At 43.4% G+C, this 15,587-nt stretch overlaps 1 protein-coding gene across 3 annotated transcripts in view; it reads left to right on the top strand.

Annotated features, from left to right (window-relative positions):
• The first annotated feature begins 773 nt into the window (after positions 1-773).
• LOC116903327 (cat eye syndrome critical region protein 2 homolog) overlaps positions 774-15,587 on the top strand; it is a 112,453-nt gene continuing 97,639 nt past the window's right edge. For all 3 annotated transcript variants that reach the window (XM_032905770.1, XM_032905769.1, XM_032905768.1), the window contains exon 1: positions 774-933. In XM_032905770.1, coding sequence (XP_032761661.1) covers positions 808-933 — 126 coding nt within the window. In that variant the 5' untranslated portion in view covers positions 774-807. The remainder of the gene's footprint in view (positions 934-15,587) is intronic.

Here is a 15,587-nt window from a genome sequence, read left to right as displayed (position 1 = left end):
AAAAAAAAAAAAAAAAAAAACCAAAACAAAACCAAAACAAGCGCTAAAGAACAGGTGGAAAGCGCGTCGTTTCCCCGGGCCTCCGGTTCCCAGCGTGGACGGCCCACTCGCTCTCCTGCACCGCCCTCCACGGCAGTAATAACTGAAATCCCACACGTGCGCACTCCCGGAGCTAGTCCCCAGCGAGAGCACCACCCCGCGGGCCCTTTAAAAGGACTCGACCACTGAGGCCACGTGGGGGTGGGAGAGACCCTTATTGTCTTCCGTCACCAAAGTCGCCCAACTCCCCGGCCCCAAACACCTGCACCTCAGAGCGCCGCTCCCACCCGCCCGCGGGCTGCGCGCGGGCCCCTCCGCGTCACGCGCAGCCCCTCCCGGGGCGCGGCCGGCCCGCTCCCCCTCCCCCTTCCTCAGTGCAGCTGTCCGCGCAGGGGTGGGGGCGGGGTTGTTGTTGTGGTGCGCGCCGGCCCCGCCCCCTCCTCGTGGGCGGCCCCTCCCCCAGGCTTCTGCCGGGCCCCCTCCCCACCCCCAGCCCCATCTGTTTTCCTCAGCGCTGAGTGGATTATATTGTATGGGATTGGGGGCGGCCGCACGGCCGCGGCGGGACCGGGCGAGCGCGCAGCCCCCGCCGGCTGCCCGAGCAGCGGCCGCTTCAGCGACTCGGCCCGCCGCCCCCCGCCCGGCGCGCCTCAGCTTGAGCTCACGCCGAGCGGCGGGAGCCGCGCGCTGAGAGGGCGCTGCCCGCGGCCGGAGTCCGAGCGAGCGAGCGAGCAAGAGGGCGGGCGAGCGAGCGAGCGCGGCGGGGAGATGTGCCCGGAGGAAGGCGGCGCGGCCGGGCTGGGCGAGCTCCGCTCCTGGTGGGAAGTCCCGGCCATCGCGCACTTCTGCTCGCTCTTTCGCACGGCGTTCCGCCTGCCGGACTTCGAGATCGAGGTGAGTAGCCGGCGCTGCGCCCTTTCTCCGCGCTTCTCTGCGGGGAGTCGCGGGCCGCCGACTTGGCGCGGAGTGCGGCGGCGAGGGGCTCGGCGGCGGGCACGAGGCTGACCGCCGGCACGGGCTCCCAGCCGCCCCGCGCGTTCTCGCAGGCGGGGGTCGAGCCTGCTTTTGTCGGCGCGGGACCCGAGGGCTCTCCCGGGACTTCTCGGCCGGCCTGAGGGCGAGAGTGCGCGCGCGCTCCCCTCCTGAGCTCAGAGGCGGCGAGCAGCTGCTCAGGCGGGGACCGGGACGGGATGCGGGCTCACGCGCCGGGGGCCACAGCGGCCGGGCGGGAGCGGCCTTGGGCAGGGGCGGCGTTGCTCGGGAGACGCTCGCCCGGGTCTCACTTGGCTGACTTGCCGAGGCCCGTAACTCTCGGGCGCTTCGAGTCAACTTCGGGCGGGCGCAGATGGGGCCTGAGCTTGGGGCGTTCTCCTTGTGGGACCGCCCGTCGCTCACTGTCGCTCACCGTCGCTCGGGACGCCGAGGCTGTGGAGAGAAAGTTTTGGGGTTCTCCCCTTTTAAAAACAGCTCCTCTTCTGAGGAACGTGCAGCCTTTCATATTCGGGGAGCTCTCTCTTCCAGTTCATTTCTCCACCATTATTCCCCCGGGCGAGCGAGGAGGAAAGAAATGGCTTTCTGGCCAGGCCGAAGGTGCTTTCAAGACCCGAGGCTTTGTGATAACTTGACTAAAATCGGAGGGTCCTAATGACAAGGACGGTGGCGGGAGTGTGGGAAACGGAATGTATAAGATGGTCCAAAGCAGCATCCCTGTCTTTTATATTTGGAAGGAGCTGTGAAATATATGATTGGTTGGCAGGCTGAGTTGCTTTCTTTCCTATGGTAGTCTGTGTAGTGACTTAACCACCTTTTTTCCTTGGGACAAAGGTACACGGAACTGTTGTTGGTCAGTTACAGTTTTCAGTTTTGTGGATGCCTTTACAACTGACATAATCAAAATTAAAATAATTTATTTAGGAATTCTGGCCATTGTGGTTGCCTCTCCACCCCCACGAATCTTGATTTTAATTTGTTGACTCCTGAGGTCTTTACTCACCTTTATTTTTAAGTCCGTTGTGTTTGCAGAAATATCACTTGCTTCTACTATGAATGAAGCGTGGGAACTTAACTCATGTTGCAAAGTTAACGAAATCGGAAAACTAAAACGATCACAAGGGTTGGGTTAGGAGAATGAAGAGGAATGTGGACTGAGATTGGGGCTGTTCGTTGACTTTTGGAGGTATTTTAAAACAATGTGAAAAGGTTGGTAAGATTTTCCAGGTCCTGGGCATCTCCAGGGTTTAGGAAAATGTAACTTGGCAACTTAACGCAACCTCAAATCGTTTATTTACAAAGTTTGAATATGAATGTAACGAACACTTTTGTGATGAAATTTTGTAATGAAGTCGGACTACAAAGATTAACGATTTCAGGAATCGTAAAGGGGAAGAGATGATTAATGATTCTGATGTCCTGTGTTTCCTTTTAGTTAGTTTGAAATCTCGAGTAGTTTAATTAAATCCTGCTGTTCAAAATGGTGGCTGCCGTGTGTGTGTGTGTGTGTGTGTGTGTGTGTGTGTGTGTGTGTGTGTGTGTGTGTGTGTGTTGTTTCTTGACAGTTGCCATCTTGGGTGCTGATAAACTTGTCCCAATCCATTTTCTTTTAAGAGGAAGTAAGTTGATGTGTGGATTACAAATTGAGTGTATTTGAAAACGCTATTGTTGGAAAAATGTCACTTTTCCAAGTTCTTATATTCCCATTTTGTTGATAAAAAGTAGAGGAAACTCATTTTGTCTTAATTATACTCAACATATTTAAAGTTAACCTCTAATTTCTATCCTTAAGTAGTAAACTTCAGGTTCTCAGTGTTTGTTGGCCTAATTCCTCTACTAAAAGTAAGCTGTTATTGTCCTTTACAGGGTGAATAATCATGTCTACTTGACATGGTGTCTTTTAATTCTAGTGGTTAAGAAAAAATTATGCTGTGTGGGCGTGCATGCGTCAGGGAGTGCTTGTGGAGGCTCAGGACAATTTGAGGGAATTTGTTCTCTCCTTCCATGGTGAGAGCCCCAGGAATCAAACTTGGGTGGTCAGGCTTAGCACCAGTTTCCTTCACAGGGAGCCATCTCCCCTAAGTGTTTCTAGAAAGATGCACTTTGTCTCTTAAAGTGTGCTTGTTACTTGAAAAAACATTCAACACATTAATATCCTGATTCCAACATGTGCATACCTTAAATACTAACAACCCTTTCTCCCTTCTGCTATGGAGGTGATCAATAAATGTGTAACAAATGATAATGATTTTTCTCCTCCTGTATTTCCTATATTTTATTTAGTGTCTTGAGTAGTTACTGAAAGATGAAAAATATCTAGAATTCTAATTCTCTAAGAAATTTGACTTTGACCCATCAACAATGTAGAATTCCCCAAAGATGCCATCAGTAAATTTGTTTTTTTTTCCCCTTATGTGATTTGAAAAACATCAACCAGTTTATGGGTTAGGTCTTACAGAACAGTGTTAGACCTTGTCTTAAAGTAAAATATACCAGTCCCAAGCTGTATGTACCTGGTAGGCACATGGAAAGACCACATAGCCCTAGTTCCACTTGAAAAGCTAGAAATGAGGACTAGAGATTACAAAATAGTCAAAGCTGGGCATCATTTGTTGAGGAAGACAGTTTTCGGTTGTGGAAAAGTATCTCAATTTACTCTGCTCTCCCAGGCTGAATCTTTGGATTTATAGAACATTGACAAAGCAGGAATCCTAAGCAATCTCTCAGCTAGGTGAAAGGCTCTAGGATTTTGTTACTGTTCTGTAAGAGGTCAAGACCTCCCACTTACAGGTCCCTAAAGTGGTGATGTTTTTATTTTTGTGTGTAAAAATACTTTTGTGCTCTGTTAATTAACCGTAAACTGATCATTTCTTTAGGAGAGTCCGCAAACTTGCTTGACTTTGGTGTATGTGGCGCTGGGGATGAACTCGGTGTTCATATAGGCAGGCGCTATATCACTGACCAGTCTTTCCCAGCCCTTTTCTTTTCCTTGAGACTACTTCTACCAGATAGGGTCTTATTAGGTAGCTCTGGCTGGCCTGGAACTCACTCTGTAGACGAGGCTGGCCTCCAACTCACAGAGATCCTTCTGTCTATCTCCCAAGTGCTGGGATCAAAGTGTGTGACACCATGCCCTGCTCTTTTGCTTTTCATTTTAAGATAAGCTTAAACACTCTTGTGTTGCTGCCCTTAAATAAAGGTTCTAAAATAATCAATAAAAACCTGAGGGTACAGTAATAATGTTTACGGTGGTTCCAGATTCTTAGTTTTTGATAGGATTGTATGTAGCTCAGGGTTGAATACTTGCTAGGATACTCAAAGTTGCCATAATTTTCCTCCCTGGTTTTTTTTTTTTTTTTTTTTTTTTGGTTCTTTTTTTTCCGGAGCTGGGGACCGAACCCAGGGCCTTGCGCCCTAGGCAAGCGCTCTACCACTGAGCTAAATCCCAACCCCCCTCCCTGGTTTTAAAAAGAGCACCTGAATATTATATATAAAGCTTAATTTTTAGCAAAGTACAGATAAAATAATTAAAATAACTCAGTCATTGGGCAGCTGGTAACTTAAAATTGTATTCTGACACTTGAGTAAAAATCTTCTGTTAACATATTTAGAAGTTCCTATATTCTTGACATGTTTGCCATACATAGATTGGTGTTGCTTTTAATTTTCTGAAAGGCTAAGGTGTAGTTGGACATAGATTAAAGACACTGCCTTTAGTAAGTAGTTGGTTATCATTAAGTACTGTTTGGTTTTTTTAAATGTCATGGGACATTACACACATGCTAGGCATTGAGCTACAACCCTAGCTTCTTGGTTGGGTTCTCTCTCTGTCTCTCTCTTTCTGCCCCCCTCCCCTCTTTGCAGCTAGGGTTTGTGAATAAGTAAGCAGGCTTTCTATCCTACATAAGCGTACCTAGTTTGATTTATAGGGATGAACCATCTAATCACTAAAGCAGCTCATACTTGGACCCCTTTGGCCACATTAGCTGATAATAGTTATATATGATTTAGTTAAAACCAAAAATATTTTGTACTTAATATTGTAGTGGATTAGGTTTGTAAGTTTTACCCTGATTTGAAACGAAGATAATTGACCTCTTTAAAGATTTAATACTTGCTTCAGGTTGAAGTAAGGCAATGGAAGACAACAATTTTTTATAACCTTAATCAGAAGTTCTCAAGCTCGGGGGAGCAGCTGTTGAACAGTCCTTTCTTTTTTTTTTTTTTTTTTTTTTTTAAAAGATTTATTTTTATTTATTTTATATATGTGAGTACACTGTAGCTGTCTTCAGACACACCAGAAGAGGGCATCAGGTCTTATTACAGATGGTTGTGAGCCACCATGTGGTTGCTGGAATTTGAACTCAGGACCTCTGGGAGAGCAGTCAGTGCTCTTAACCGCTGAGCCATCTCTCCAGCCCTGAACAGTCCTTTCAAAGAGGTTGCCTAATATCAGAAAATACAGATATTTACATTATTATTCATAACAGCAAAATTTTGGTTATGAAGTAGGAACAAAAATAATTTTATGGTTGGGAGCCACCACAGTATGAAGACCTCTGTTAAAGGGTTGAAGCATTACGAGGGCTGAGAACCACTGTTAGAGATGAGAGATGAGGGTTGGGATTTGGCTCAGTGGTAGAGCGCTTTACCTAGGAAGCGCAAGGTCCTGGGTTCAATCCCCAGTCCCAAAAAAAAAAAAAAAAAAAAAAAGAGAGATGAGAGAGGGCTGAAGTGGTGTTCTTTCTTTCCCAAGATCCTCTCCATCCCCTCCAGCATTTCTCACTGTATCCAGGGCTGTCCTGAACACTCTGAAGACCAGGCTAGCCTTGAACTAAGAGATCGGAATGCCTCTGCCTCCTGAGTGCTGGGATTAAAGGTGTATGCCACCATTGCTCAGCTTCTTTCCTGAGATTCTTGCTTTTCTAGGTTTCATCTTCCCTGCCTTGTGTCTTCTTCCTGCTTGTGGTTGTGTGTTGCCCAAGTCCTTGCTCAGCAGGATGATGTAGAACAGGACGATGTGGGGCCAGTATATAGAGAGCTTTGTATTCTATCTCCTCTTTGTAGTTCTGTTTCTAGCCCTTTCATTAAGGGGATGAGCCATGAATTAATATAAGTAATAAAACTTGCTGAAATTTAAATATAGATTAGTTGTATCAGCTGTGTTTAGGGGATGGGTGATAGATTGTATATAGGAACAAGGGCTGTCAGGGTGGGTATAAGATTTCAATCAAATTCTCTCTTTTTGGTTTTTCAAGACAGGGTGTTTCAGTAACAGCTCTGGCTGTCCTCGAACTTGCTTTGTAGACCAGGCTAGCCTTGAAGTCACAGAGATCACAGGACACAGTAATGTAGTGAGACATACAGTATTGCACTTTATTAAAAATATTGTCTCATTATCTTTAGCTGTCCATAACTACTAGGTAGATGTTACCCTCATTTTACAGATGGGTAGGGAATTGAAAGTTTGGGGAGGCTGATTGATTGCACAGAATTCCTACCTTGGTCCAGCCAGGGCTTTTACTCCAGAGTCTGTGCTGCCGTTGTCTCTCACTGCTTGTGGAAGTTTTCATTATCTGTATTGAAGGTGGAAAGTCTACAGTGCATGTCTAGGGGTTCTTGGTTTAAAAGATCTTTATTTTTTCATTAGGTGTGTGTTTGATATATGGAGGTCAGGACAAACTGGGATGGAACTTCTCATATTAGAAATTTCATATTATTTGGTGGCTTTATGTGTGCTCTAGGGAATCACAACTCAGGTTTTTAGGCTTTGATGGCAAAAACTACCCACTGAGCCAGCCATACCCTCACCTATGTTTTATTTTGTTTTTTGGGGTTTTTTTGAGACAGTTTCTCTGTATAAGCCCTGGCTGTTCTAGACCAGACTGGCCTTGAACTCCTATAGCTCCATTTGCCTCTGCTTCCTGAGTGTAATGGGATTAAAGGCATGTGACTACTGCTTACCTTTTTTAATTTTTGATACAGGGTTGTTTTTACTCTGTAATTCAGGCTGCCTTAGAACTTGCTTTAATTCTCTTGACTTAGCTCTGGAATGCTGGGTTTGTCCCCAGCATTTATTGAAGTGTGAGTCCCCCTTGTCTGACATTTTAAAATTTTCTGAAATAAGTGCAGAGAGTCAAGTTAATGTAATGATTTCTGTTGACAGATGTTTATAAAGCATCTGTGTGCTAGACAGGGTACTAGCTCATGGAAGTACAGCTATAGCTGTAACACAAAATACTTGCTCTCTTGGGTGAGATGCCTTAGTGGATAAAGGGTTTGCTGCCTTGCTTGAAGACTTGGACTTTTTTTTTTTTTTTTTTTTTTTTTTTTTTTTGGTTCTTTTTTCCCCGAGCTGGGGACCTAACCTAGGGCCCTCGCTTCCTAGGCAAGCGCTCTACCACTGAGCTAAATCCCCAACCCCTAAGACTTGGATTTTTATTCCTTGAACCAACCCCTTCAAGTTTGCCTCTGACCTCCATGAGGTTTCCATGGCAGACACAGGAACACACACACACACACACACACACACACACACACACACACACACAAAAACACTGTTATTTTATTTTCTGAGACAGAATATGCTGGACTCTCAAGTGCTGTTCTTAAAGGTTCCACTGTGCCCAGCTAACACAAAATAAATTAATAGCACCTGCCCTATTCTTAGTGGACCAGTGATATAGTATGTCACAGGGTCTAAGAAATGAAGCCCAGAGAGGCTTACAGAGGGTCATGCTAAAGGACAGTTTCTTCAATTTAAGAGAGGGATTGAAATAGCAAGCATTTGAGTGGAACTGGTGATTTAGTGGTGGGTGGGGTAGTAAACACCTTTAGTCCTGACTCTCTGGAGTAGAGGCTAGTGGATCTCATTTGAGTTCAGGGACAACCTAGGCTACATAGTAAGATTTAAACCAGCCAGGACTATGAAAGACTCTATCTCAAAAACACTTTTTAAAGAATTACTTTTTATTTTTATGCATATTGATGTTTTGTCTGTGCACATATCTGTCTGTACCTGGTGCCCTCAGAGGCCAGAAGAAGATTTAGGATCCTCTGAGGCTGGAGTCACAGAAGGCTTAAGGCACCATGTGAGTGCTAGGAATTGAATCTGGGTGCTCTTAACTACTAAGCTTCCTCCAGGCTCAACAGAAACAAAACAAACAAGTTTAAGAAATGATTTAAGGGGCTGGAGAGATGGCTCAGTGGTTAGGACCACTGACTGTTCTTCCAGAGGTCCTGAGTTCAATTCCCAGCAACCACATGGGGTGGTTTACAACCATCTGTAAATCTGATGCCCTCTTCTGGTGTGTCTGAATACAGATACAATGTACTTATAGATAATAAATAAATAAATCTTTTCCTTTTTTTTTTCTTCTTTTCTTTTCTTTTTTTCGGAGCTGGGGACCAAACCCAGGGCCTTGCGCTTGCTAGGCAAGCGCTCTACCACTGAGCTAAATCCCCAACCATAAATAAATCTTTTAAAAATGATTTAAAATGTTTTTTAAAATATTAGTGTATTTAACCTAAACCATGTACTATATCTGGAGCTGGCCTACAACTTGTAGCTGTCATCCATGGGAGGTGTATGCTGTTGGTCTACAGAAAATCCTTTTTAAAAGTTTCTGCTTTCTATCTTTTTTTTTTCTTTTTCTTTTTCTTTTTTTTCAGAGCTGGGGACCGAACCCAGGGCCTTGCGCTTGCTAGTGCTCTACCATTGAGCCAAATCCCCAACCCCTCTATCTTTTGAAGAGTCAGAATCCTCTGTAGAGGGACGAGGAGGACAGTTGCAGAAAGGCAAATCCATGATGCATTTTGGGTCTTGAAGCAGAAGATGTCCTTTAGTAAAGGAACTGTGGTAAAGTTCTAGCTTCCCTGCCCCACCCCTATTTTTTTCTTTATACCACAGGGAGCTTCAAAGAGTTGGAACCTTCTCCTATAGTTGTAGAAGGGTTGGTCTCTCATCCATGAAGGGCACTCCATTTTGGTTTGGTATTTGGCTTGCCTTATAACTTAAGCCTTTCTTTGTTTTCTGGAACACAGGAAAGCCTAAAATCCAACTTGGGTAGTATAGCCCTTGATAACTAAGTCTTAAGGCCGTTTCCTTGGGTATTACGGATCCAGAGTGAGAGCTGTGGCAGCAGAGTGTTGAAAACCACAAATGAAGAGTCAAAATATAGTATGTGGACAGCTGGACCTTCTGCTTCCTACTGGCCACACCCAGCTCTGCTACTGCATTTCAGTTCTGGAACACATTTTCAAAAAGCATTAGATAACGAATTATGACTCTTATTTGCCCTTGACATGAAGTGTGATCTTAGTAACTTTGCTTTCTTATAGCATGGGAATTTCAGGCTAGATGATCGATTTCTGGCTTCGAAGTATGGCTAGTACCATGGGTTAAACTCAAAGTTACTATCCATACTTTATAAGTTTTGTACCAAAGAGAAGCTGCAGGTCTATACTCCACTGTGAACAATGTGTTTTTTTTTTTTTTTCTCTTTTCACTGTTGGAAACTTGCCTCTAAATAAACTTCTTTGACAGGAACTTTTGAAGGTTGACATCCTCACTATTTCTATTGTTCTCAAACTGACCTAATGTTATATGCTTGATTTTAGGGATTCTGGAGAATGAGTGTCTAGTTATGTTATTCTCCCCCCACCCTTTTTTGTTTGTTTTTTAAGGCAGGGTTTGTCTGTGTATCCCTGGCTGTCCCAGAACTTCACATTTGTCTGCAATTGCCTCCTAAGTGCTAGGATTAAAGGCGTGTGCCACCACCTCCTGGCCACTTAAGAAAAAAAAAATCTCACTGTAGTTGATGCCAATCTATAACTGTAGTCCAGGTTGGCCTTTAGCTCCTGACAGTCTTAGGCCAAACTAGCCTTGAGTCTGCCTGCCTTTCTACCTCCCCAGTGCCGGGATTAAAGTCATGTATCAAGTCCAGCTTCTGAAGGGAATTTGGGAGGAAGTTGAAGTTGCTCCCTCTTACTGTACATGCCAGACAGTGACTCTCATCCCTTTCTTTTTTCTTCTTTTTTCGTAGAATGGGCCTCTCACTTAGACCAAGTTTTCTTAAGCAATAGAGCCTCTGCCTCCTGAGTGCTAGAATTAAAGGCACGTGCCATTCTACTGGTGATAAATGGGTTGTTTGGTTTGGAGAGAAGATGACATTGTGATGGTGACTAAACCGGTCTTGGTGTTCTGTGGAGTGCTCTGAGTTTCTTGGATGAAAGCTGCAAAACACGAAGGCCTGTGATAGTATATTCCTTTAGTCCGAGGATTTAGAACACAGAGGCAGATGGATCTATGTTAGTTCGAGGCCAGCCTAGTGTAGAGTGAATTTCAGGACAGCCAAGGCTATATGGAGAAAGTGTGTTTCGAGAAACAAAAACAAAACAAAATACAGAAAGAAAGATATGAAACATTTTAAGGATATGTTCACCTATGTATGGCTTATGTATGACACCTTATCATTGGTTTGTAGCCCCTTCCCTCCCCTCCCTTCCCTCTCCCTTTCCTTAGCCTCCATACATTGGACTGGAACCTGAAGATGGGCATGCTAGGCAGGCTCTGCCACTGAGCCACACATTCAGCCTGCTGAGCCTTCTTAACATTCTCTTTTAACTGAGCCTGAGCCTTGGCCACCTTCCCTTGTTTTTTTCTTTTATTCCTTTGTTGTATTCAACTCCTGATGTTCCAGGGCTTGTTCTGGGCATGTGTGGAGGAGGGGTAGAATTTTGGGCCTGTATCATGGTGCTAAACTCCAGAATTCATATAAACAAACTGAAGGCAGTCACTTTTGCAGCTTAAAAAGGTTTTTTTGTTTGTTTGTTTTTTACGCTGTTCTTTGAATTCTTCTGAAGGCATATGATCCCTTAGAATAATACTATTGTGTCCTGTGTCTTGTACTTCATTAGCCACACACAGGTTTCAAATGTAATTACATAACAATACACAAGAGCTAGTATTCATTTTCTTGTTTAAAGTCTCTGACCTCATCTGACCTTTATGAAGGGTACTTGGCTGGTATAAGTGATAGCATGTTCTTTGGTGCCTCCCTCTGCAGTGGTAGATTTCACTTTGATTCTGTAGCACTAGCTCCAGGCTAAGTCGGGCCTACTTTTTCTCTGGAGTAACTTACTTGAAAGTAGTAGGCATAGCATGTAGTCACATCAAGTACTACATCTATACCGTGCACATTGTCATGTTATCCCAACATCTAAAAGTCAGTGTGAAAATAGAGCATTGATTGGCCACAGTGATACCAACCATTTCACTTATGAAGGTTTTAATTTTAAATCACATCTGAAGTGTACTTTCCAGGAGTGGTTAAGTTCTTAGAACTGAGAGGGCTGTTAATTGTTGATTGGAACAGTTGTTTTCGTTTTCCTCCGGGCCAGTTCTTTTAATGAACACCCCTTCCCTGAATGATCATTGTTTCTGCAACAATGGCACTTGGGATGGGTTATTTGCCTGACAGAGAGTATGTTAAATTAACAGATCTGCTCCTTTGGGGAATCCTTTCTCTTCTCCTTTTCTTTTGTGTCTCTTCTCTCTCCCTGAAAGGTTATTCTTGGGTTCTTTAGGTGTGAGCAGTTTTTATTTCCTGTAGGTTCTTGTTCAGAGAATTTGTCTTGTAGAGCGAAGAGAATCTGACTTGTTGGTGTAATTACTGGGATTCTATCTTTGAAAAATTATTTTTATTATTTTTACCTTTTAATTTTAAATGATTTATTTTTTGTTTGTGCATTGATGTTTTGCCTGCATTTGTGTCTGCATGATGGTGTCAGATCCTTTGGAACTGGAGTTAGAGACAGTTGCAAGCCATTATGTGATTGTTGGTAATTGAACCCAGGTCTTCGGGAAGAATCACCAGTGCTCTTAACTACTGAGCCATCTTTAGCCCCATATTTTTTTTTTTTCTTTTCTTTTCTTTTTTTCGGAGCTGGGGACCGAACCCAGGGCCTCGCACTTGCTAGGCAAGTGCTCTACCACTGAACTAAATCCCCAACCCCTAGCCCCATATTTTTGAAACAGGTTTACTATGTAGTTCTGGCTGGCTTGAATTTGCTATGTAGACCAAAGTGGCTTAAATTTACAGAGATCTTCCTACTTTTGTTTCCCAAGTGCTGGGATTACAGGTGTTTGCAACCAAATTGTTACTTTGTTTTGTTTTTGAGACAGTGTCTCACTTTGTTTCCTTGGATGTCTTGGAACCCACCTGGCTTGGAACTCAGAGATAAACTTGACTCTGCCTCTGGGATGCTGGGATTAAAAGTTTGTATTACTACTCCTTTTTATTATTACTATTTTTAGTTTGTTCTGTTTGTCCTATCACATACCACATCATATGTGTAGAGGACAGAGTTCAGTTTTCTAGAGTCAGTTCTCTCTGTCCACAATGTGTGTCCTTGGGATAGAACTCAGGTCATCAGGCTTGGTGGTCAGTGTGGTAACCTAGTAGGCTATCTTCCTGGCCCCACATACTTCTGTTGTTTTTAAAATACTTATTTTCAGTTGAGTGTGGTGGCACACTTAATCCCAGCACCTGGGAAGCCTAAGCACGTGGATCTCTTGAGTTGAAGGCTGTCCTGGTCTATACAGTGAGTTCCAGGATAGCCAGGGCTACAAAGAAAGACCCTATCTCAACAGGAAAAAGAAAAAAAGGCTTATTTTCTTTTGTATTTTGTATTATGTGTCTTGTCTTTGTGCTGCTATGAGTGCCAGAAGATGGCATTGGATTTCTCTGGAGCTTGGTGGTACAGGCAGTTGTAAGCTGTGCACTTTGGGTGCTGGGAACTGAATTCAAGTTCTCTGCAGGAGCAGTAGGTTCTCTTTTTTTTTTTTTTTTTTTTTTTTGGTTCTTTTTTCCGAGCTGGGGACCGAACCCAGGGCCTTGCGCCTCCTAGGCAAGTGCTCTACCACTGAGCTAAATCCCCAACCCTCAGTAGGTTCTCTTAATCATCAAGTCATTCCTCTAGGTTACCTATCCTTAAAAATTGTTTAAAAAGTACTTTATGTACTTATTTGGGGATAGGCACATATCTCACAGTGCATGTGAATAGAGATCAGATTGTGGGAGGGGTTCTTCATTCTAATGTGTGGATTCCAGAGATTGGATTCAAGTTCTTATGCTTGGTGGTAAGCACCTATACTTACCAGCCATTTTGCCAGTCTCATCTTTAATTACTGTTAGGTTTTTAGACAGGATTGAATGTAGCTCAACTTTGTCTCATACTTGCTATATGTATAGCCTGGGATGGTTTTGAGACAGGGTTTCTCTGTGTAGTCCTGTCTGTCCTGGAACTTGCTCTGTAGACTAGGCTAGCCTCAAACTTATTTAGACCCTGTGTGCTTCTGCTTCTTGAGTGCTGAGATTGAAGATGTGCCACCACTCCTTGCTCTGCAAGTGGAATTCTGAACAAAGATGACTTCCTTTCTGTTTGCTGTTGCCTTTATTAAAGTTGCTGAGATTTGTGGTCAAATTGCTATTGTTTTTCTGGGGAGGGCAGTGATAATACAGTGTAAAACCTTTATTATTTGCAAAGCAATTTATATGAGAAAATGATGACAGTAGAAGTTCAAAGAAGGCAGCTATGCTGGGGGAAGTGTTCCAGGACTTGGGTTTATTCTTTGGAGATGACTTGAAGCAGGTTATTTGAATGAATGTGAAGGGAAGGTTTGAGGAAGAGGAGAGAAGGGAAGGCAAGGAGAGGCAGAGACTAAATGATATTTTCCTGAAAGGTGGTAGGAAAAAGAATTCAGGAGGAAGTTTTAGGAGGATGGAGAATTTGCTCCCCAATAACTATAATAATGACTAGTATGTGCATATGCTTGTGAATGCATAGGTGTTGAAGGCACATGAGTGTGTGGTGGGGGTCAGAGGCGGACATTGGGTGTCTTCCTGTCTTGTTCTCCACCATATTTTGGGACATTGGTGTTTGAGATATGAATTCTCAATTGTAGAGGTTCTCAGCCTCTAGAGAGCGTTTATAATAAGAAAAACTGGAATTAATTTCAGTTCCCAAGTGGTTAACATCATAATAAAGGAGGTCAGTTATGAGACCTTATTTCCTTAAGAAAAACCAGCATTTGAAATGTTGGTCTATGTTTCCTGTCAATATTTCTGTGTCCCCTCTAATGTTGGGGAACAGTTACCCTGTTCTAGGATTGTTGGCTTCCCAGCATTTAAATTCTTGTGGATGTAAAATGATCTGTGTATAGAAATTTATACTTTTCTAGAATTTTATCTTATTTTTATTTTTTATTTTAGCATGTATGTGAAAGTGTATGTAATGTGTGTGCGTGTGCGCACGTGCATGCATGCAGTGTGTGCACATGCTATGGCACTCATGTGATAGTTCAAGCAAAGTTTTTATTAGGATTCTGTTCTGTACTTGATAATCAACTTGGGTTTTCAGTTTACTAGGAAAGGCTTTTACTGTTGAGCTGTCTCACCAGCCCCACTTCTGCAGTTTTAGATTTAGTCTTTAGGTATTGAAGCTTAGAATAGTACCATTAAAAGTTTCTCTCTGCTTAATATCTGTGAGACTACTGTTTATTTTTTGATTTGAGATAGAGCCTCACTGTGTAGTCTTGATTGGCCTTGAACACAGCCATCTTCTACCAGGTATTAATAAGATCTGTAGACAGTAGTATATCAAGTGCTGCCAGCAGATCTAATGGTATTGATACGTGCAATTTATATAACATTTTGTTGGCATTCTTATTTTAAATTTAAGACTGTTCAAACATACTTCAAACTTTCTATGTAGCCTTAAATTTGACTTTCCTGCCTCCATTCTTAAGTGCTGGAATTTACAGGCATGTGCATATGTATGTGTGTATGTATGTGTGTGTGTGTATGCATGCATGCAAGGTGGCCTACCTTAACACTGGGTTTTCAGTTAATAATATTATGGCTACATTACTCACATAGCATGGGTACTTTCTTTGTTCAAACGTAATTTGGAGGGGGAGGATGAATGAGAATGAATGAAAATATATGTCTTGGGGATTGATTGGACTCAGATCATCAGACTTGGTGACAAGTGACTTTACTCACTGAGTCATCTTGCTGGCTTGTTTATGGATGAAAAAAATCCTGTTGCTTACATTTGCTTACATACCATGTCTTCTAGTTTATTCCTCTGTTGGATATCTGGGTTGATTCTATAATTTGACAAATGTGAGTAGTGCTTCATGTGATGGTGTCTTAGGGCTTTACTGTTGTGAGAAGATACCATGACCAAGGCATTCTAAAGGACAACACAGATTTGGGGCTGGCTGCAGGTTCAGAGGTCGGTCCATTATCAAGGCAGGAGCATGGCAGCATCTAGGCAGACATGTGTGGGAAGAGCCAAGAGTTCTACATCTTCATCTGAAGGCTTCCAGTGGAAGACTGACTTCTAGGCAGCTAGGCGTAGGGCTTTGAAGCCCACACCCACAGTGACATAACTACACCAACAAGGTTACCCCTACTCTTGAAGGACCCCCGAAGGGAGCCCCCCACTCAAATCTCGGGAAAGGCGCGCACCCAGTAGGACACAGACACCGA

The sequence above is a fragment of the Rattus rattus genome, chromosome 6 (assembly GCF_011064425.1).
Source record: "Rattus rattus isolate New Zealand chromosome 6, Rrattus_CSIRO_v1, whole genome shotgun sequence".
Lineage (NCBI taxonomy): Eukaryota > Metazoa > Chordata > Mammalia > Rodentia > Muridae > Rattus > Rattus rattus.
This window is presented reverse-complemented; position numbering and strand designations above follow the sequence as displayed.